Here is a 22,700-nt window from a genome sequence, read left to right as displayed (position 1 = left end):
TGTTCGTGCTTGCCGGCGTGTATGTGTGTTCATGTGTTCGTGCTTGCTGGCGTGTATGTGTGTTCGTGCTTGCCGGCGTGCATGTGTGTTCGTGCTTGCCGGCGTGTATGTGTGTTTGTGTGTTCGTGCTTGCCGGCGTGCATGTGTGTTCGTGCTTGCCGGCGTGCATGTGTGTTCGTGCTTGCCGGCGTGTATGTGTGTTCGTGTGTTCATGCTTGCTGGCGTGTATGTGTGTTCGTGCTTGCCGGCGTGTATGTGTGTTCGTGCTTGCCGGCGTGTATGTGTGTTCGTGTGTTCGTGCTTGCCGGCGTGTATATGTGTTCGTGCTTACTGGCGTGTATGTGTATTCGTGCTTGCCGGCGTGTATGTGTGTTCGTGCTTGCCGGCGTGTATGTGTGTTCGTGTGTTCGTGCTTGCCGGCGTGTATGTGTGTTCGTGCTTACTGGCGTGTATGTGTGTTCGTGCTTGCCGGCGTGTATGTGTGTTCGTGCTTGCCGGCGTGCATGTGTGTGTGTGCGTGCTTGCCGGCGTGTGTACGTGTAGTAAGGTTATAGCGTGGAGAGGGAGTGGATTACATGAAGTCAAGCATTGTTCGAGATAACCGGAATCACGCGGACCTGAAGTGCATGCTTTTTTTCGGGACAACAAATGGCCATTTCACACTATCGTCTGCAAAATATATGTTATCCTTTAGGCGCTCCTCTATTCACTGCTCGGCCGTTTACAAACCACAGTGTCCAATGACGCCTATATAATCATACAATATATCGATGATTTGGTCCCCAGATGAAAGACATATATGTTTTCGTGCGTTCTATGATCCCCCTGTAGGACTGTGACGGGGACTACGTGCAGCTGTTTGACTACGACATGGAGGGGACGCGCACCCCTCTAGCACGACACTGCACAGAACGACGACCCAACGGTGACATCCTGTCCAGCTGGAGCTCTCTAGGGGTGGAGTTCTACAGTGACGGGGGTCGGCGTGGGACCGGCTTCCAGATCAAGTACAGTCTAGTGAGAACAAGCCTTGGTATAGACGCGGGTATGTTGGCACTGACGTGTTGCAGAAGTTACATCTTAGTAATGATGTTACAGTGTAAGCTAGCGGGTACATTGATCCAAGGACCAGGTTCGATTCTCACATGAACACATGACGCCGAATGTTAGCCTCACGCCGTCATGCTGCTGGGATAAGCGACTTAATTATATAAGCCTCACTCACTGCCTCACTTTCACAAGATTGCCAATTAGATCGACTTCGGTCATTTTGTGGGATGAGTCTACGCTATGGGATGAGTCAACGCTATCAGCACGTACGACAAGCATTTATACTCTGACAACCACTCAAGAAGCAAGAAAGTTTTCCATTACACAGTGAACTCCAGAATACATTTCTACGCGCACTCTGACTGTCAGCAAGATAAATCACAGCACCGTGTGTCTATGAACACTGGTACAGGTAGATAGGGGCGGGAGGCACTCCCGGGCAACAGCTGGAATGTCCCGGCTGGCGACTTCCCAGGGGCCTCGAGATAAGAAGTGTCACGTGCAAGTCACCCCACACATAGTTCATGATACATGCCATACTTACCCAGTACATGACATACTTACCCAGTACGTGCCATACCTACCCAGTACGTGCCATACCTACCCCGTACGTGACATACCTACCCCGTACATGTCATACCTACCCAGTACGTACCATACCTACCCCGTACGTGCCATACCTACCCAGTACGTGCCATACCTACCCAGCGCACGTGTCATACCTAACCCGTGCATGTCATACATACCCCGTACATGTTATGCCTTTCCCGCACCGTACATGTAATACCCACCCCGTACATATTATATTCTCCCCGTTATAACCACCCCGTGCATGTTATATCCTCATCGTACATGTTATAACCACCCCGTGCATGTTATATCCTCATCGTACATGTTATACCTTCCCCGTGCATGTTAAACACCACTGACTCCATCACTCACTATAAACAATGAACCCCACTCATGGTAATCCATCTCTATATGTCTTCATGGCTCTCAATGTCACTTTTAAACATTCGCCAAGCAATAGATGGAATTCTTTAATATCTAAAATGCAGTGTTCACAAAACATTCCAACAAGCAAAGGTATTAAGATTAAATTATCGGGTTACGGTTAGCCTTTCTTTAAGGCTAATTTAGCGACCATGTTTTTAGGTGTTAAACACGTGAAAAAACATCTGAAGTGTTTGAAACATTACATTGAGTTCATTCTGTAAATAAGTTTGGATTCGGGAACAAGGGATGCTTGATTCTAATTGATCAAAACATGATTCAAATCAGGTATCAAATTCCATGTGATACTTCTAAATTAACAAGCATTTCCAGACACAAACCATAGGAATGATTACATCAATATATCGTTAGCCTATATATATATCAATGGCTGTCGATAACGCATTAGAACTGTATATGATCTATATATTGGAACATTAATCGATGATTGTGGTTTCGCTTGAGGTAGAATATCTTATGACAGTGTTTCCGCAATACCTCAAGAGCATGTGGGTATGATGAAGATAACTGCTTGATGGGTACCTCAAAATCCAGCCATCTTCCATGCACGGCTAGTTACAGGTGGTGAGTGAGACGCGGAGTCAGCACATGGGAGTCTTTACAGTGGAAGCACGTGTTCTGGGAATCAAAGGGAGGACTTAGGCTTGACCACATGCGATCTCCAGTCCCAGGGGCCATGATGCTGATGTTGATGTCAAACAGGAGGCAACCAACATCCGCAACTGTGGCTTTCAACAGTTTAATCACCATCGTACGGCCAAGACCTCTCTCTCTCTCTTTATTTATTCCATAAAACAAAACTAAAACAAAAACTATCTGTAAAGATATAATTATATGTCCGTGTATAGGAGAGACCAGATGTACTATATTTGCCCAGGTGCACCAAGCGACGACGGATGGTACACGTTGGGCGACAGTGCGTACAAGCTCAACGTGCACGACACTGGGATCACGTGGGAGGAAGCACGTGACAACTGCAGCCAAAGTGGCGGCCATCTTGTCAGCATTCGGGACCAGCAGGAGATGGCGGCTGTGTACGCACTCATACTCGCAACGAACGTCTTCCGCCGCCGAGAGGTCTTCATTGGTCAGTAGTCAACTAATATAACCAATTTTCCTTCGTTTAACTCACGTGGTGCCCCATTTGTTTATAACGGTTGAATCCGCTTTGCAGAGTTGCGTCCCTTAGGCATGACAGGGTCCATGATTGACCCTGGCATTGACCTTTGCTCTGTCTGCACAACACTCGTGTTCGGGCTTAAACCAAAGTGGTATTAAACGTCAAAGACCTCTTTGCGACCTCCTCCCTTGGTAAGCTGCCTGGTTATGATATAAATGAAAAAAACTGTGTTAAACTCACGCATTCACTGATATGTATTGCAGGTTTGAGGAAGACTGCTGGGGCTGGCTGGTCGTGGCTTGATGGGCGACCGCTGTCCTACACTGACTGGTGAGACATTTTCCGGTAATAGGAAGTATCGGGAACTTTCGAGAAAAGAAATTATGTGTTCTTAATGCAGAGCACGTTTGTCGTCTTTTCAAATGTTTTCTTAAACATAGCGTCCACAGACATCGAATCTACGTTGATGTTTGGCAGTCATCTTAAAATGAGATTGAACGCTTCTGACTTAAATTAGAGTCGTGTCTTGATTCGGCGATAATATACAACCGTCGCGAAAACCCTTGGGATTCTGAGACGGCAAAGGCTTTTCCCTTAATGATCACTCTATCTGTTCTGGTCTTTGAAAGCCGACCCCGATCTGAAGACGACACAGAAGGGTGGTTGATGGACCAGTCAGGGGAGTCTGTTTCTGGCATAAGTAGCTTGAAGAATAATTGGAATAAAGGAAATGACGTTAATATATTGAAAAGGGATACAGAAACTATTTGCCTCACTTCCTTTTGAATACCCCCCTTGTACGAAATATTTAACTCTAGAGTTAAATGAGGATCACGTGATTTCAGAGTTGTCACTTGCTGATTGTGTGACATCATTCTTCGGCAGCGTGGATTTTGTTTCGGCTACAGGTTTACCTGGAAAAATAGCAAATCATTTGCTAATTGGATGAAGTATTCCCAGACGGGTTGGGGCAGGGATTGTGTGGCATGCAGGTCATGCCCAGGTCATGTCTGTTGTTGCAGGTACCAGGATCCGGGGACCAGGATCTCCCAGCCAGACGGGTTGGACCAGGAGTTGTGTGGCATGCTGGTCATATCAACTTTGCAGTCCACGGCCACGTGGCACGATGTCGCATGCGCATTCGACCAGATTACCCAGTTTGTCTGCGAGAAAAACATCGGATCATTCAATAGTTTGTTTGATTGTTCGCCCTTTCTCCCGGCCTCTTCTCTTCTGTGTCTGGACCGTGCTTTCAACCTGGCATATATCATCTTTAATCATAGGCACTGGCCCCGATTTAAACATGCGATATTGCTATTAACGAAGGAGATATTAGAATTGAGTATTCAATTGTTATCTGTTTCTGACATTTCCAGCGTCGTAAGGTGAGTGCTACTGAGTGCACAGTACATGAACAAACTACGTATAACAATATACATTATCTATTCCCCCCAGACTCAGGGCGCCCAACGCTTCCCCACACTCACTCCCCGCCAGACATCACCAACATCACCTACCTGTACAGGTGTGACAATGGGGAGTACATCAGCCACGTGTACAGGTGTGATGGTGCGGCCGACTGCTACGATGCCACTGACGAAGACTGCAATACGACCGCTTCAGGTGCTTCATGTGACAGTTTCAGGTTTCTGCGAGAGGCAACTATGCTTGTCGTAAGAGGCGACTATGCTTGTCGTAAGAGTGGACTATGCTTGCCGTAAGAGGCGACTATGCTTGTCGTAAGAGGCGACTACGCTTGCCGTGCGGCGTTAAACAACAAACAAACAAACAGTATCTGCAATATGGCTGTCTGCAACCATATATTCCATAGTATTAGCTGTACTGGACTTATCCCAAGGGTATACGGCTTGATATACCCGTTGTGTGTCGAAGGAATTTATATTTCCACCTTGTTTATCATTTATGACATATAACAAAATGACATGCTTCCTCTGGTGTTGCCAGATGAGCTTCCGAGGACAATTTATTTATGTTGAGACAATGTTATGATATACTCAGCAACAAAAGTTCCTGTGACACCAATATTTTAGTGTATTTTTCAAACAAGTAAAGTTTGGTTTTCAATATTGTAGTACATCTATGGAATCAAGTTACAAAAACGCAACTGCTACAGAAAAGCATGCATTCCATGCAAAAGTTGACATTTATGCAAGCCCCATGCATTTCACTACCCAAGAATGGGTATAAAAACATGTGCGTTAACGGGACTCCATATGCATTGTTTAGCATCGTGCTGACAACAACCACTCAGAAAAACAACAAAATTACGCATTTATTCAACATTACGAAATGCCACGCCTGTCCGAAAATGAGCTTCTGCGAGCCATTGGTATGCTTGAAGCAGGATCGAGTCAACGTGATGTTGCAAGACAATTTAACGTCCACAGAAACAGCATTTGGTGTTTATGGCAACGTTGGCAACAGACGAATGCAGCCAGAGACCATCCTCGGAGTGGCAGGCCACGCGTAACCAATAATCGACAAGACAACTGGATTCGAACAACACACCTACGAAATCGATTCCAGCCAGCAACAGTGACTGCATGAAGCATCCCTGGCCTTCGACGAATATCTTCACAAACCGAACGTCGTCGCCTAAGATGTGCAGGGATTGTCGCCAGAAGACCCGCCAGACGTCCCATTTTGACAGGAAACCACCGTCAAGCACGTCTACAGTGGTGCAGACAACGTCTACGCTGGACGGCCATGCAGTTGGGACAAGTTCTATTCACTTACGAGTCTCGTTTTCACCTCAGCCACAGCGATGGACGGATTCGAGTGTACCGACGTCGAGGTGAACGTTACGTCAATCATTGTGTCATGGAAGAAGATCGGTTCGGGGGCGGCAGCGTTATGGTATGGGGTGGGATTACAGCAAGACAGAGGACCCGTTTGGTAGTGGTAGAGGGAAATCTCAATGGACAGCGTTACCGGAACGAGATCATCGCCCCTGTTGTTCTACCGTTTTTGCGTCGTCATGCCCCAGGCTTTACCTTTCAACATGACAACGCACGGCCTCATATTGATCGACTTGTTCAGGATTCTCTTCAACAAAACAACGTGAATGTCATGCTCTGGCCGGCTCGCTCCCCTGAAATCTCACCAATCGAGATGGATCGGCGCCTTCGACGTCAACCACGTGTTCCACAGACACTCCGGGAACTTCGAAACATGCTCCAGCAGATATGGACAGATATCCCACAGGACTTTGTGCGACACCTGGTCCATTCCATGAGACGATGTGTTGTTTGCATCGCAACCAGAGGTGGACACACACGCTATTGATTTGTAAATTGACATTTTGGCAAGTTCATGTGGTTTATGAAATCACGCATTTTCTGAAGTTAGTATGGCAAATTAAACCACTTGTGAACACTTACAGGAGTCTTTTATCTGTTGCAAACCGGAATTGTTTCAGATATGGTAAAAAACATAACTTTGCATTAAATCTTATTCAGTGTCACAGGAACTTCTGTTGTTCAGTAAGGAACTTGAACTGCAGATGAATAGCGGAAATTGCTAAGATCTGCAAAATGTCTGTTGCCATGGGGACGGGGTATACTTTCTTCAGTTGTACACACTTACACTGTAGCGGCGTACACGGAACGTAATCAAAACGTCACCGACCAATAAAATTCACGAATTTTACATGTACGGGAAAATACTTTGTTTGACGTATGGTTTTGTTTTTCTAAATTTCATCTGCCATCGCACTCATGCATCCGCGGGAGGCTTCTCGTGTTTAATCGCTGAGTCGCTCTTCTCTTGTAGATGAAAGTGAGGCTGTGTGTTCTGGCTTCCGGTGCGGTGACAGCCAGTGCGTGTCGCTGCAGCTGTACTGCGACGCGCAACCCGACTGCGCAGACTCCACGGATGAAGCCGGCTGCAGTAAGATGGGGATACAAACCATGCAGATGATATGAATCAGTTCCATATATACAAACAAAGAGATTCGCACCACAGGGGCGGTCGGGTAGCCTGGTGGTTAATGCGTTCGCTCGACACGCCGAAAACCCGAGTTCGATTCCCCACACGGGTACAATGTGTGAAGCCCATGTCTTGTGTCTCCCTCCTCTGGAATATTGTTAAAAGCCACGTAAACCAATACTCACTCAATCACTCCTCCATCACTCCTCCACCACAAGCCTGTACCAGCAGCTACATCGTTGTCTGACGATGCTCCTATAATTGATACCCGTTATTCATGAGCTAGTCATTATCTAAGTTACTATGTTGGTAGCATTTTATCTTATACGTCTAAGTGTTGGGTTCACATGAGGGAGATACTATCGAAATATTGTAAATGAATGCTCGATATTAATAGATCAGCTTGTAATGCTATGATATATCGAGAATCCCAACCTCGTGTCTTTTGATATCAAATATATCAACACGAGTTGATAAAAGTGGAAAAACGCCGAACTATTCACTCGTTTCTGGAATTGGTATTATACGGGACCTCGTTTAGTATTCTATATAGATTTATTGGGTTGTTTAACATAATCAAATATTGAAGTAAGTTACTATAGTAACCAATAACTGTTATCTTAAAGGTTGTTACATGTACATTTAAGTATACTAAATTGCAATAAAAAAAATACACTTAAATGTTTAAGGTTTATAATATATTATTTCCATTGGCACGGAGACATTTGGAATAAGCAGAAGTTAATTTCTAATTATGTACCTGTAAAAAAGCAGACATTTGTTTATGAAGCCACACAGGCAGTGAGAGGGCAGAGATATGTTTCTTCTAAATGTATATTGTTTAGATGTCTTATTGATACCCTCAATACAATATTATTTAAAAAGTTCATTCTAGTCATTAACAGACAGTATATATTCAAGTTGAGGCTTGCATCTCACGTTATCAACAGAAACTGGAAGACACCAAGGTTTACATTCGTCCCACAGAATATCATGTATGTCCTCTAGAAATAGAAGATGATTGCAATTTCATTCTCAAGTGTCCATCGTGTGATAGCTTAAGAAAACTGTACATAAAGCCATACTATTGGAAAAGACGCTATAAGATTAAACTGGTACAGTTATTTACTTTTACCGACGTAAAGCAGATGTCTTAATGAAAGTCTTGTGTATTCTCCCGATGATAATCTTCCTTCACTTGTATCAACAGTTTATACATGTAATGCATTGTACTCATAAGCAGTATAGTGAACTGAAAGTGGGTTCTGTAGGACGAACAAACAATAAAAGAAGTATCAGTATGTAATATGAAACAACCGAGGTTAATGTGATGACCATATGCAAAATTAAGTCTGTGACGAATACACAATGCCATTTAGAAAGTGGTCAAATGTAACAAATGTTATATTTGGGATAACACTTTCTTAGTAAAGTACAGATTCTCGTACTTGTTTGGGTTGAGTCCCGTCCGAAATTCGAACCCACACTTGCCAGAGTGAGGCACCTAATCGCCAGCACACAAACTCAGCGATCAAACCCACTCAGCCACCAAGGCTTCCGCAAAAATGAAAGTCCGACAACTGGTAGTCTAGATCACGTACTTTGAGTACCCCTCTGACAAGTGTAAATTGGCACGGCTCCCATGGCCGAAAGCTATGAATACACAATGCCATTTAGAAAGTGGTCAAATGTAACAAATGTTATATTTGGGACGGGACGGGACTCAACCCAAAAAAGGACGAGAATCTGTACTTTACAAAGAAAGTGTTATCCCAAATATAACATTTGTTAAATCTGTGACGTTGTGGTGACCACGCGGTTACTCCATGTAGTTCATGACGCTGCCCTCAGATTCGCTATTGTCTTCACGTCCATCCATGGATGTTTGTAAGTACCAGTCAAATATCCCCATTGTATAATCCCAGCGTACCCAGCGTGTGCTGCGTCCATGTTCCGGTGTACGAGCGGTCAGTGTGTGGACGTCACCCAGCGATGCGACCTCAAGCCAGATTGCCTTGACCACTCCGACGAGGAGCATTGTGGTTTGTACTTTATTCACATCTGCTTTCATAAAATGATTTTATTTCTCTTCGTTGCTGCAGTGAACCTTCTCACGACGCCATAGACCTTTTACGACCATGATCAGTGGGAATTGTATGCCGCAAACAAACCCAGAAGTACAAGTCAGCCACTCTATGTCCAACAATTCCGGTTTAGAACTCGCCCCAGCAACCTATGCTGGTCGTGGTGTACTGACCGGGTGTCATCGTATGCCGATTGTTCCTAGGATTGTCAGTACCATACCCTTACTCGTGGGTTTCACCAAAATGGGAAACGTCTGACATATGCATCACTTCGAGCCATCCTCCCACATTAAACTGACACGTTGTGGTGTAACTGGAATAGTGTTCAAAGTGGCGTTAAACCAAACTCACTCACTCACTCATCGCATACCAACAGCGTGGACCCTTTCACTTCACACCAATCACTGGATTTTCCGTTCTAGACTCGATTGGTGATATTGCTGGAATATTGCTGAATGCCGCCTTTAGCAATAAACATACAAAGTAAACGAAAACACAAAACACTGAATGTCATATCTTTGCATCCATCCAGACTTCTGTCCTGCGTCAACCTTCACGTGTTATGATGGCTCGTGCATTCCGCTGCGTCAGCGCTGTGACGGCCACGTGGACTGTGGCGGTGTCTACCACGAGGATGAAGGCGCCAGCTGCATCACTCAACCGCCAGCCACGTGCAACGACTGGTTCCACCTCGGCCAGACGCAACCCGGCCAGTTCCTCATCAGTCCAAGCGGCGCTGGTATGTTGCACGTTATTCACGGTGCTGCTGTGGTATATTCGTTGGTGGTATATCATACGTGGTGCTGGTATGTTACATGTTATACACGGTGCTGCTGTGGTATATTCGTTGGTGGTATGTTATACGTGGTGCTGGTATGTTGCACGTTATACACGGTGCTGCTGTGGTATATTCGTTGGTGGTATATCATACGTGGTGCTGGTATGTTACATGTTATACACGGTGCTGCTGTGGTATATTCGTTGGTGGTATATCATACGTGGTGCTGGTATGTTACATGTTATACACGGTGCTGCTGTGGTATATTCGTTGGTGGTATGTTATACGTGGTGCTGGTATGTTGCACGTTATTCACGGTGCTGCTGTGGTATATTCGTTGGTGGTATATCATACGTGGTGCTGGTATGCTACATGTTATACACGGTGCTGCTGTGGTATATTCGTTGGTGGTATATCATACGTGGGGCTGGTATGCTACATGTTATACACGGTGCTGCTGTGGTATATTCGTTGGTGGTATATCATACGTGGTGCTGGTATGTTACATGTTATACACAGTGCTGCTGTGGTATATTCGTTGGTGGTATATCATACGTGGTACTGGTATGTTGCACGTTATACACGGTGCTGCTGTGGTATATTCGTTGGTGGTATATCATACGTGGGGCTGGTATGTTACATCTTATACACGGTGCTGCTATGGTATATTCGTTGGTGGTATATCATACGTGGTGCTGGTATGTTACATCTTATACACGGTGCTGCTATGGTATATTCGTTGGTGGTATATCATTCGTCGTGCTGGTTTGTTACATGTGTTACGTGTCGATTCCCAAATTGAAACAATATGTCAATCCAGAAATCGGTACGTAAAAGAACTTACTGTGAAACCAACAAACAAACAACAAGGGGTATACAATCAACAAAATGTATTACAAAATTCACTAAGTTTACAAATCAATACACATTACTGCAAGAAATTACAATGGCAGTACACAATAGAGTGGTAGTACAATATTCAGTAGCAACATATAATATGATGGCAGTGGTCAGTATCAAATACACAAAGACAGTGGTGATAGCAAAGGTCAGTGATATAATGTATATTCACCCAGCGGCGACAGTGGCCAAGCTTCCCTGAAGGGCTAGGCAGCGAATCCGGGATGATGAGCGATCCTCACATGAAAGCTGGTCTTGACGATGAGATGCGTGAGAGACACGTAAACAAGCTCTTGTCCCCTTAAATAGTCTAACCAGTTACTGGAAAGTTCCACATGTTTCTATAACATACTGTCACCGGCAGCGGTACACCGGGCCGAAAGTTTACACACCTCACAAATATCTAAATATACTAACTTCCTGACGACTGATCACTGTCCAAACACAAGGCAATGACCGTCAACAGAACCAATGTAACAGAGTTACAATCACTGTTCAACAACAAAACACACTACCATATAACACATATACACGGTGCTGGTATGTAACAGGGTACTGTCCGGTAACATTGAACTCTTTCCTCCAGAGCCGTTCTCAGTGCAGTGTGTGTTTGACGAGAGTTTTGCCTACACGCTCGTGCATCACGACAAGGAGGACATTATCCGCATCACACAGGAAGAGGGCACTGCCCATGTCGAGATGATCTACCAGGCGACGAGGGAACAGATTAACGCGGTGAAAGACGAATCTTCATATTGTAGACAGTTTTTGCGCATGCGTTGTCACCATAGTAACACCATCCGGAAGGGCAATGTGTACTGGAACGAATGGCGTGGCCCCAAGTACACCTTAAACTCCAGTCCCTTCTACTGTTGCTTTCTGAGGAAGACCTGCCAAGGATCACTAGACATGTGAGTATGTTCCCCGCATAAAGGGCGGTGAGGGAGTATCTCCTCCGCAGGGAGGGCTGGATGTGGGTGTGTCCTCCGCAGGAAGTGCAGTGAGTGAGTATGTCCTCCGCAGGAAGGGTAGTGAGTGAGTATGTCCTCCGCAGGAAGGGTAGTGAGTGAGTATGTCCTCCGCAGGGAGGGCAGTGAGTGAGTATGTCCTCCGCGGGAAGGGTGGTGAGTATGTCCTCCGCAGGAAGGGCAGTGACTGAGTATGTCTTCCGCAGGGAGGGCAGTGAGTGAGTATGTCCTTCGCAGGAAGGGTGCTGAGTGAGTATGTCCTCCGCAGGAAGGGTGGTGAGTTAGTATGTCCTCCGCAGGAAGGGCAGTGAGTATGTCCTCCGCAGGAAGGGCAGTGAATAAGTATGTCCTCCGCAGGATGGACGGTGTGTGAGTATGTCCTCCGCAGGAAGGGCGCTGAGTGAGTATGTCCTCCACAGGAAGGGCAGTGAGTATGTCCTCCGCAGGGAGGGCAGTGAGTGAGTATCTCCTCCGCGGGAAGGGCGGTGAGTGAGTGTGTCCTCCGTAGGAATGGCAGTGAGTGAGTATGTCCTCTGTAGGAAGGGCGGTGAGTGAGTATGTCCTCCGCAGGAAGGGCAGTGAGTGAGTGTGTCCTCCGTAGGAAGGGCAGTTTGTGAGTATTTCCTCCGCAGGAAGGGCAGTGAGTGAGTATGTCCTCAACAGGAAGGGCAGTGAGTGAGTATGTCCTCCGCAGGAAGGGAGGTGAGTATGTCTTCCGCAGGAAGGGCAGTGAGTGAGTATGTCTTCAGCAGGGAGGGCAATGAGTGAGTATGTCCTCCGCAGGAAGGGTGATGAGTTAGTATGTCCTCCGCAGGAAGGGCAGTGAGTGAGTATGTCCTCCGCAGGAAGGGTAGTGACTGAGTATGTCTTCCGCAGGGAGGGCAGTGAGTGAGTATGTCCTCCGCAGGAAGGGTGCTGAGTGAGTATGTCCTCCGCAGGAAGGGTGGTGAGTTAGTATGTCCGCCGCAGGAAGGGCAGTGAGTGAGTGTGTCCTCCGCAGGAAGGGCAGTGAGTATGTCCTCCGCAGGAAGGGCAGTGAATAAGTATGTCCTCCGCAGGATGGACGGTGTGTGAGTATGTCCTCCACAGGAAGGGCAGTGAGTATGTCCTCCGCAGGGAGGGCAGTGAGTGAGTATGTCCTCCGCGGGAAGGGCGGTGAGTGAGTGTGTCCTCCGTAGGAATGGCAGTGAGTGAGTATGTCCTCTGTAGGAAGGGCGGTGAGTGAGTATGTCCTCCGCAGGAAGGGCAGTGAGTGAGTGTGTCCTCCGTAGGAAGGGCAGTGTGTGAGTATGTCCTCCGCAGGAAGGGCAGTGAGTGAGTATGTCCTCAACAGGAAGGGCAGTGAGTGAGTATGTCCTCCGCAGGAAGGGAGGTGAGTATGTCTTCCGCAGGAAGGGCAGTGAGTGAGTATGTCTTCAGCAGGGAGGGCAATGAGAGAGTATGTCCTCCGCAGGAAGGGCGCTGAGTGAGTATGTCCTCCGCAGGAAGGGTGATGAGTTAGTATGTCCGCCGCAGGAAGGGCAGTGAGTGAGTATTTCCTCCGCAGGAAGGGCAGTGAGTATGTCCTCCGGAGGGAAGGCAGTGAGTGAGTATGTCCTCCGCAGGAAGGGCGGCGAGTGAGTATGCCCTCCGCATGGAGGTCAGTGAGTGAGTGTGTCCTCCGCAAGAAAGCCAGCGAGTGAGTATGTCCTCCGCATGAAGGGCAGTTAGTGAGTATGTCCTCCGTAGGAAGGGCAGTGAGTGAGTATGTCCTCCGCAGGGAGGGAGATGAGTGTGTATGTGCTCCGCAGGAAGGGCAGTGAATAAGTATGTCCTCCGCAGGATGGACGGTGTGTGAGTATGTCCTCTGCAGGAAGGGCGCTGAGTGCGTATGTCCTCTACAGGAAGGGCAGTGAGTATGTCCTCCGCAGGGAGGGCAGTGAGTGAGTATGACCTCCACAGGAAGGGCAGTGAGTATGTCCTCCGCAGGAAGGGCAGTGAGTTAGTATGTCCTCCGCAGGAAGGGCAGTGAGTGAGTATGTCCTCCGCAGGAAGGGCAGTGAGTTAGTATGTCCTCCGCAGGAAGGGCAGTGAGTTAGTATGTCCTCCGCAGGAAGGGCAGTGAGTTAGTATGTCCGCCGCAGGAAGGGCAGTGAGTATGTCCTCCGCAGGAAGGGCAGTGAGTGAGTATGTCCTCCACAGGAAGGGCAGTGAGTATGTCCTCCGCAGGAAGGGCAGTGAGTGAGTATGTCCTCCGCGGGAAGGGCGGTGAGTGAGTATATCCTCCGCAGGGAGGGCGGGGAGTGAGTATGTCCTCTGTAGGAAGGACGCTGAGTGAGTATGTCCTCTGCAGGAAGGGCAGTGAGTGAGTGTGTCCTCCGTAGGAATGGCAGTGAGTGAGTATGTCCTCAACAGGAAGGGCAGTGAGTGAGTATGTCCTCCGCAGGAAGGGCAGTGTGTGAGTATGTCCTCCGCAGGAAGGGCAGTGAGTGAGTATGTCCTCCGCAGGAAGGGCAGTGAGTGAGTATGTCCTCAACAGCAAGGGCAGTGAGTGAGTATGTCCTCCGCAGGAAGGGAGGTGAGTATGTCCTCTGCAGGAAGGGCAGTGAGTGAGTATGTCTTCAGCAGGGAGGGCAATGAGTGAGTATGTCCTCCGCAGGAAGGGCGCTGAGTGAGTATGTCCTCCGCAGGAAGGGTGATGAGTTAGTATGTCCGCCGCAGGAAGGGCAGTGAGTGAGTATTTCCTCCGCAGTAACGGCAGTGAGTATGTCCTCCGGAGGGAGGGCAGTGAGTGAGTATGTCCTCCGCAGAAAGGGCGGCGAGTGAGTATGCCCTCCGCATGGAGGTCAGTGAGTGAGTGTGTCCTCCGCAAGAAAGCCAGCGAGTGAGTATGTCCTCCGCATGAAGGGCAGTTAGTGAGTATGTCCTCCGTAGGAAGGGCGGTGAGTGAGTATGTCCTCCGCAGGGAGGGAGATGAGTGTGTATGTGCTCCGCAGGAAGGGCAGTGAATAAGTATGTCCTCCGCAGGATGGACGGTGTGTGAGTATGTCCTCTGCAGGAAGGGCGCTGAGTGCGTATGTCCTCTACAGGAAGGGCAGTGAGTATGTCCTCCGCAGGGAGGGCAGTGAGTGAGTATGACCTCCGCAGGAAGGGCGGTTAGTGAGTATGTCTTCCGCAGGGAGGGCGGGGAGTGAGTATGTCCTCTGTAGGAAGGGCGCTGAGTGAGTATGTCCTCTGCAGGAAGGGCAGTGTGTGTGTATGTTCCCCGCAGGAAGTTCGGTGAGTATCTCGACGTAGGCCGAACGATTTCATTTGTGGTGATAACTTTGTAACCGATAAATACATTGCCAGAGGTTCCCCATTGATTGTAGATTCAAGCCTCTTCCTTTCTTTGCCGTATGACGTTGTTGCCTTTGTCGTGATGTTACCGGATCATATCAAGAACAGATTGTAACTATAATCTGTTTTTAATCACCAGATGTCACTGTGAGCGGACACGTGACTCTTGGTACGCAGCAGACGATAACGAATGGCGGGAGGACGCTGACTACATCTTCAACACCGAGGCTCTTCCGGTTCTGAAGCTGTTTACCACCGAGGTTGACTTGTCAGAGATAATGGAGTTCCGATTGGGACCTCTGGAGTGTTTACAGGGTGTGTATGGGTTAGGTTGTCAACGGTGTGTGTGTACGCGTGCGTGCGCGCGTGTGTGTGTGCATTGTGTGCGTGTGTTGTCGACTCTAACTCATATGTCTGTGGGGGTGATCCGGAGGGTCGGTCAGGGACAGGTTAGTCATACACCCTGGTGTTATTGTAGGACAATGTGTATCATCATAAGACTTCCTTGTTTCAGTGCTGTCAAAGGCCGACCTGGAGGCTCGTAGCTTCCTGTGTGGGAATGGCTTCACTGTGTCGCCGAGCGTCCGTTGTCGACTCCAGTACGACCAATACAAGGAGCCAATCGGCTGCAAGGATCTCACTCACCTGAGGAATTGTGGTAGGTGCACCTGCTTCACTTCATCCAAGACTAAACACGTTCTGGAGTGAAAACAACATCAATGTTATGTAGATTGTCAATGTTGTTTGGTAATATTCTTGATAACTGGGTGACGACAACAGCATATCACTGCCTGCACGGGGCCGTTGTTCCAGTACCTGTACATCAGCGTGTGTTGCAGGGGAGGAGACCTGTCCCCCTGAGTACATGAAGTGCCCCCACAGCTACTGTGTGTCTGTCAGCCTCGTCTGTGACGGCCGACTCGACTGTCCCGGTGGGGATGACGAGATGGACTGTGGTAAGACACACGTACACACGACGTTCACACAAATGCACACACGATGAATACGCAAACGCAAAAACAAAAACAAACTACAAACACACACGCGCGCGCGGAACACGCACACACACGACGATCATACCCACGACGAATATACACACGCGCACATGACGTACACACACACACAAGCACCTACACTCACACGCACGTCCTTATAAAAAATGTCACCTCATGATACTTGATACACCAAATGATCATGTCTGTCCAGAAAGTGAGGAAGGGAGGTAACTCTCACACTTTCGGCGTAGAGAGATATATTTTGAGAGAGCATCAATCAATTTGCTGCCTCTAACAATCATCACTACCGCCTAGAGAAAAAAGGAAAAAACATATAGACAAACAAATTGTTTTTTATTTCTTTATTTTACTTCTGCCACAATCGCCACGTCAACATCTTCTCCTGCATAATTTTCTATAAAGAATTATATAATATCTACCTCAGGGACATGTGAAATTAATGACATTGATATACTTACTGTGCGTTCCAAAACAGCAGTATTAAAAGTCATCAACTGATAAGTGTAGCCAGGCAATTCTTTCATATATACCAATAAGAGCCCCTGGACATCCTAACTGTATTCACACGTTGATAACTGAGCGCTGTGACTTTCCTCTGACAACTAACGGTTCTCTTTCAGAGAGCTGGACCTGCCCAGGTCTGTACCGCTGTCACGCGTCACGCACGTGTTTACCATGGAGTCACGTGTGTGACGGCGTGTCCCACTGCCCCCGCGGGGAGGACGAGTTCCTGTGTCACGTGATTTGCCCTGACGGATGTAACTGTGATGGCCCATCAGTATACTGCAACGACAACCGCGGCTACAACATCTCCGACATCCCAAGCGGCGCGAGATCTCTGGTTTTAAACAACCAAGACATAAACGAGGTGTCCTTCAGTGCATTGACGAAACTCTACCAGTTAAACCTCTCCAATAGTGTTCTGAGTCACATAACAAATGATATGTTCAGTGGGTTGAGAAATTTGCGAATGCTTGACTTAAGTTACAACTTGTTGGAAACCATAGGACCTAATGTATTTCGCGATCTGCAGAATTTGAAGACACTGGTTTTAGCTGGGAATAGGAAGTTACGATATTTGTCTCCTGGGGCATTTTCAGGTCTGAGGAATGTTGTGGAAGTAGATCTGTCTCGCCTCGCTATAGTTGTCCTGGAGACGGGGACATTTGATGGCCTCAGTGGGGCGGTCACCTTGACCCTTGAAGGGAACAGAATCACCAAGATAGAAGATGGCGCATTTCAAGGTCTGGTGAATCTGAAGAGACTGGACATAAGAAACAACCCGATCAGCTCCTTCACAGGGGACGTCTTCACGGGCCTGTCCACCCTGGGGCATCTCTCTACCGACTCCTACATGTTCTGCTGCGCCCGGCCGGCCACCGTCCCCCCTGACCAGTGCCTGCCTCCAGCCGACGAGTTCTCCTCCTGCTCCGACCTGATGAGGAACCTGGCTCTGAGAGTCTCCATGTGGGTCCTGTGCTTCTCGGCCCTGCTGGGCAACATGGCGGTGTTGGCTTACAGGATGGTGTTCGACAAGACAGGACTCAGAAAAAGTAACGGCATGTTCGTAGCGAATCTCGGAATCGCTGATTTCCTCATGGGAGTGTATATGTTGATAATAGCCAGTGCTGACGTCTTCTTCAGGGGCAGCTACAGCTGGAACGACGTCACCTGGAGACACAGCTGGGTGTGTAGTATGTCCGGCTTCCTGTCCATGGTGTCAGCGGAAGCGTCTGTCCTCTTTTTGACCGTCATCACCCTAGACCGCTTCATCGCCATCAAGTTCCCGTTCAGTGGTGCCCGACTGGGGCGTCAGGGAGTTGTGACAACTTGCATCATCATCTGGAGCATCAGTGTCGTCATGGCGGCCGTCCCCCTTCTTCCTCTGACGTACTTCAGTGGCGGGTTCTTCTCCCGATCTGGTGTCTGCCTCGCTCTTCCTCTCACCAGAGACAAGCCTCCCGGATGGGCGTATTCCACTGCCATCTTTGTTGTCTTCAATTTCTTTTGTTTCGTTGTCATCGCCATGGGCCAGGCCGGCATCTACCGTGAGATCAGGATCTCGGGGCGCCGAGTTCAGCAGCAACAAAGAAGGATCGATCTGAGCGTCGCCCGGAAGTTGTCCTTCATCGTCATATCAGACTTCCTGTGCTGGTTCCCCATCACTGTCATGGGTGAGTGCATGTGCCAGATAAGTCACAGGTGAGTGCATGTGCCAGGTAAGTCACAGGTGAGTGCATGTGCCAGATAAGTCACAGGTGAGTGCATGTGCCAGGTAAGTCACAGGTGATTGCATGTGCCAGATAAGTCACAGGTGATTCCATGTGCCAGATAAGTCACAGGTGAGTGCATGTGCCAGGTAAGTCACAGGTGATTGCATGTGCCAGATAAGTCACAGGTGAGTGCATATGCCAGGTAAGTCATAGGTGATTGCATGTGCCAGGTAAGTCACAGGTGATTGCATGTGCCAGGTAAGTCACAGGTGATTGCATGTGCCAGATAAGTCACAGGTGAGTGCATGTGCCAGGTAAGTCACAGGTGATTGCATGTGCCAGATAAGTCACAGGTGAGTGCATGTGCCAGGTAAGTCACAGGTGATTGCATGTGCCAGGTAAGTCACAGGTGATTGCATGTGCCAGGTAAGTCACAGGTGAGTGCATGTGCCAGGTAAGTCACAGGTGAGTGCATGTGCCAGGTAAGTCACAGGTGAGTGCATGTGCCAGGTAAGTCACAGGTCTTGGCATGTGCCAGGTAAGTCACAGGTGAGTGCATGTGCCAGGTAAGTCACAGGTCTTGGCATGTGCCAGGTAAGTCACAGGTGAGTGCATGTGCCAGATAAGTCACAGGTGAGTGCATGTGCCAGATAAGTCACAGGTGAGTGCATGTGCCAGGTAAGTCACAGGTGAGTGCATGTGCCAGGTAAGTCACAGGTGAGTGCATGTGCCAGGTAAGTCACAGGTCTTGGCATGTGCCAGGTACGTCACAGGTGAGTGCATGTGCCAGGTAAGTCACAGGTGAGTGCATGTGCCAGATACGTCACAGGTGAGTGCATGTGCCAGGTAGTCACAGGTGAGTGCATGCTCTCTATAACTGTCACGGTTCAGTACTAGTTCACCACCACTGTCTAGCGGATTCAGGGGAAGTACAGGTCTATGCATGTCTCCAATGAAGATCCGGTGAATACATCACGTGACCTGCCTGGTTGCTAGACACAATGCCCTGATCTTTGCCCGTGTTATTAATCATTAGTTTTCCTCATTCACAATTGATCATGTCTATACCACTGTGGTATAGTTGGAACAATACTGCCCAGCGGCGAGAATCATCTGTCAGTCATTCCCAGAGTTTGCCCTCTTCCGGTAGCATGCAACTGTGGCCATATGTCGTCGTCTATTGCTGTTCCAGGTTTGGTGGCGATGAGTGGTCACGTGATCGGTGGGGAAGTGTACGCGTGGGTGGCGGTGTTCGTCCTCCCCATCAACTCCGCCCTCAACCCCGTCATCTACACCCTCTCCTCCATCGGCTGGACCACCCTCAGGACCCAGGTCAGTCTCCACCACGACAGAATAGAGTGAGTGAGTATGGTTTTACGCCGCTTTTAACAATATTCCAACAATATCACGGCGGGGGACACCAGAAATGGGCTTCACACATTGTACCCATGTCGGGAATCGAACCCGGGTCCTCGGCGTGACGAGCGAACGCTTTGACCACTAGGCTACCCGACCGCCCCACGACAGAATAGAGAAAGTCGCCAGTCGTTGTGGTCTGTGGTATAACCGTTATGTGTTTTCAGATTTGCGGGTGTTTGTGAGTGCTAGTATCCGTTGCCCGGTATTTAACCAGTTCCATGGTAGTTAACAACTTCACGCGTCTTGCTGCAGGTGCTGGGTGTGGACAGTTCCACCAGTGACAAGTCCACGAAGCGGGAGAAGTGTGAGTGCTCTATGCTGTTCTCAAGGTTGATGTCATGTTTGTGTCCTTGGTCTGTTTCTCGTCTAATTTCTATAGTCTGTAAAACAGCAGCAAAGGTGATCCTCTCAGATTTTATGAATACTGTATTCGACGTAATAAGCGCCCAGAGCGCTCTCAAAATAAGAAATAGGGGGCTCTTATTAGAATATTATTAGAGTTGAAAGATAAATTTCGTGGTTTATACTGACAGCCTGAAATGTTTATGTACGTCAGATATATTTTTCCAGAATCTTAATGCCAATAATAAAGGTTGCATATAACACACGAGTGCGTATTATACGCGAATAGGGGAAGGAAGCGGTGCGTATAATATGCGAATAGAGGTCGGAAGGTTTGCCAATTGGGATTGTTCACTAGCCAATATATTAGCAAATCTCGACGTGGACGCTTATTAGAGCGGGGCGCTTATTACGTCGAATACGGTACTGTTATTTCCAACATGTACACGGTTGTAGTTTGTCAATGACGTCGGTGGTTGAGAAACAAACCGCCATTACTGCAGCCCGTGTGACGCCAACCCAAGTCCATCTGACACTGCATCAACCAGTGAGGGGCTTGTCTCTTGCTGCAGGGCGTTCGTGACCAACTCGTGTTATTCCGGGACAAGCCGAATAGCGACTCGTGCCCCTCTCATGGCCATTTTTGCGACCGGGCTCCTTCCAAGCGAAAAAAGGCATAGCTAAAAGAATTGTGAACTCGTTGCGTAATGATTCACGTATATTTCCCCACATATTATATTATTTCGGATGCAATTTAAAGCACATCGGGACCGGCGGTATTATACAGTATGACTGAACACATATCCCTGTGTCTTGCGTATATTTTTAGATGTAAGACATATGTAAAATACAAAATTATTCCTGAGGGATGTTTTGACCGGAAAACTTGAAGTCATACGAACATTTTGATTGGTTTGTGGTATTTTCGCACATAACATTCATCGATAGGGGGACAGTCTTCTTGCAGGTGACGGAAAGGGGCGAGTGGTGACGAATGGCTGCAGGGGTGATTCAGATTATTCTGTGCGACATAGCTGGAACAATAACTGCGGCGTTCAGCAACATTCACCTTCCAAAATATATCTAGGCCATATTTTAACATATTTTATTGTCAGACGACCAATGGATCGGGTACTAGTTGTGATATAAAAATGTGTCACCGCTCTGTAAGATATTTTCACAACCCTGTTGTCTCATGTCGGCAGTGTCACGTGACTACCAGAGCGTCATCAAACACCTACGTGCGGGGAACACTGACATCGTGTTCACACAGCCACCTGATAGCCTCGATCTCACATCATTCCTCGCTTCAACCAATCAGCTGTCCTTGATGCACGTGCTACATGTGGCCCGCCATGTCGCCGAGCTGGTGGAGCGCCTTCACGCCCAAGGCCTGGTCAGCGGCTTCGTGGAGGAGAAGAGCCTGTTCCTCGCTGTGTCACCGGAGGTGTGTCAACCTGTCGTACGTGTTAGGGGAATATCTTGTCAGTAAATGCCACACACCTGCGCGAACAACACTTCAGGAACGATAAGACTTCGATGTCCATGTGCAACTGAATCCTTGCTCAGTCGAACCGTTATTTTGTGTCACTATCGTTATTGATGCTATAGGGATGTAGTTTCTTGAAATTGGAATAATACGTTATGTGATATGAAGAGCCCCCCATTACTGCCCTATCAGAAAGTGAACTCAAGAGTTCCGGGGTAGAATAGGTCTTCAGCAACCCATGTCTGCTGTAAAAGGCGACTATGCTTGTCGTAAGAGGCGACTAACGGGATTGGGTGGTCAGGCTCGCCGACTTTGTCCAATTGGGTCCAGACTCGATTATTTATAGACTGTCGTCAAACAGATGGAATATTGCTGGTTGCGGCGTTAAAAAACAAACAAACATTTGTCCTCACTCCCATACTCTAACTATGGACGATAGCGCTACGATCCCTTTGTGGAAGAGTGCCTGTTACACTGCACTATATTAACGGTAGGCATGGCGTTCTCGTGTATCTACCTACATAAGATACCCCAACCCCGCCAGTAACTGTAACACACCAGAATATATCTGCATCCCTATAGTCCCAGGAATTGCTCTAAGCCTGCTGGTGCGGCGTGAAACACTATTCACCCCCGTCCTGTCAAGTGTGTCTCTCTCCCTTAGGGTCATCTCCTCACTGTGTGGATGTCACTCCACCCCTCCAGACCCCGGATGGACAGCGACTTTTACACCGACATCATCGACTACGGCCGTCTGGTTTCGAGAATGTTACGGGCGTACACCATGGCGCGCAAAGAGCGGGAGAAGCACCGGGCAGCATCCCACACCAGCGACTAAATGTCACCAGCGCATACGCTACAACATTACCCTTTCTCACGATGTGGTCGTTATCCTTTTAATTCAATATGTATCATCTTATTTATTGGGCGTCTATTATTAAAGAAAGTACTTGGCTGAGGCATGGAGTTGAGAAGACGCTTCAAGACGTCCACTCAGACATTCAAGTCGATCTCTATTGACACATAGTTTTGACATACAGT

General features: G+C 48.0%; 1 protein-coding gene across 1 annotated transcript; it reads left to right on the top strand.

The window, feature by feature from the left end:
• The first annotated feature begins 870 nt into the window (after positions 1-870).
• LOC139475780 (G-protein coupled receptor GRL101-like) lies at positions 871-22,497 on the top strand. The gene is made up of 17 exons (XM_071258986.1): positions 871-1,045; positions 2,942-3,151; positions 3,448-3,514; positions 4,207-4,376; positions 4,640-4,807; positions 6,977-7,093; positions 9,058-9,174; positions 9,749-9,955; positions 11,481-11,805; positions 15,320-15,495; positions 15,695-15,838; positions 16,020-16,136; positions 16,817-18,370; positions 19,602-19,741; positions 20,081-20,132; positions 21,376-21,617; positions 22,324-22,497. The coding sequence occupies exons 1-17, from the start codon at positions 871-873 to the stop codon at positions 22,495-22,497; spliced, it is 4,155 nt and encodes a 1,384-aa protein (XP_071115087.1).
• Positions 22,498-22,700: the final 203 nt, after the last annotated feature.

The sequence above is a fragment of the Haliotis cracherodii genome, unplaced genomic scaffold (assembly GCF_022045235.1).
Source record: "Haliotis cracherodii isolate W230 unplaced genomic scaffold, xgHalCrac1.p SCAF_3, whole genome shotgun sequence".
Classification (NCBI taxonomy): Eukaryota; Metazoa; Mollusca; class Gastropoda; order Lepetellida; family Haliotidae; genus Haliotis; species Haliotis cracherodii.
The sequence above is the reverse complement of the archived record's forward strand: the minus strand, read 5'-3'. Positions and strand labels throughout refer to the sequence as shown.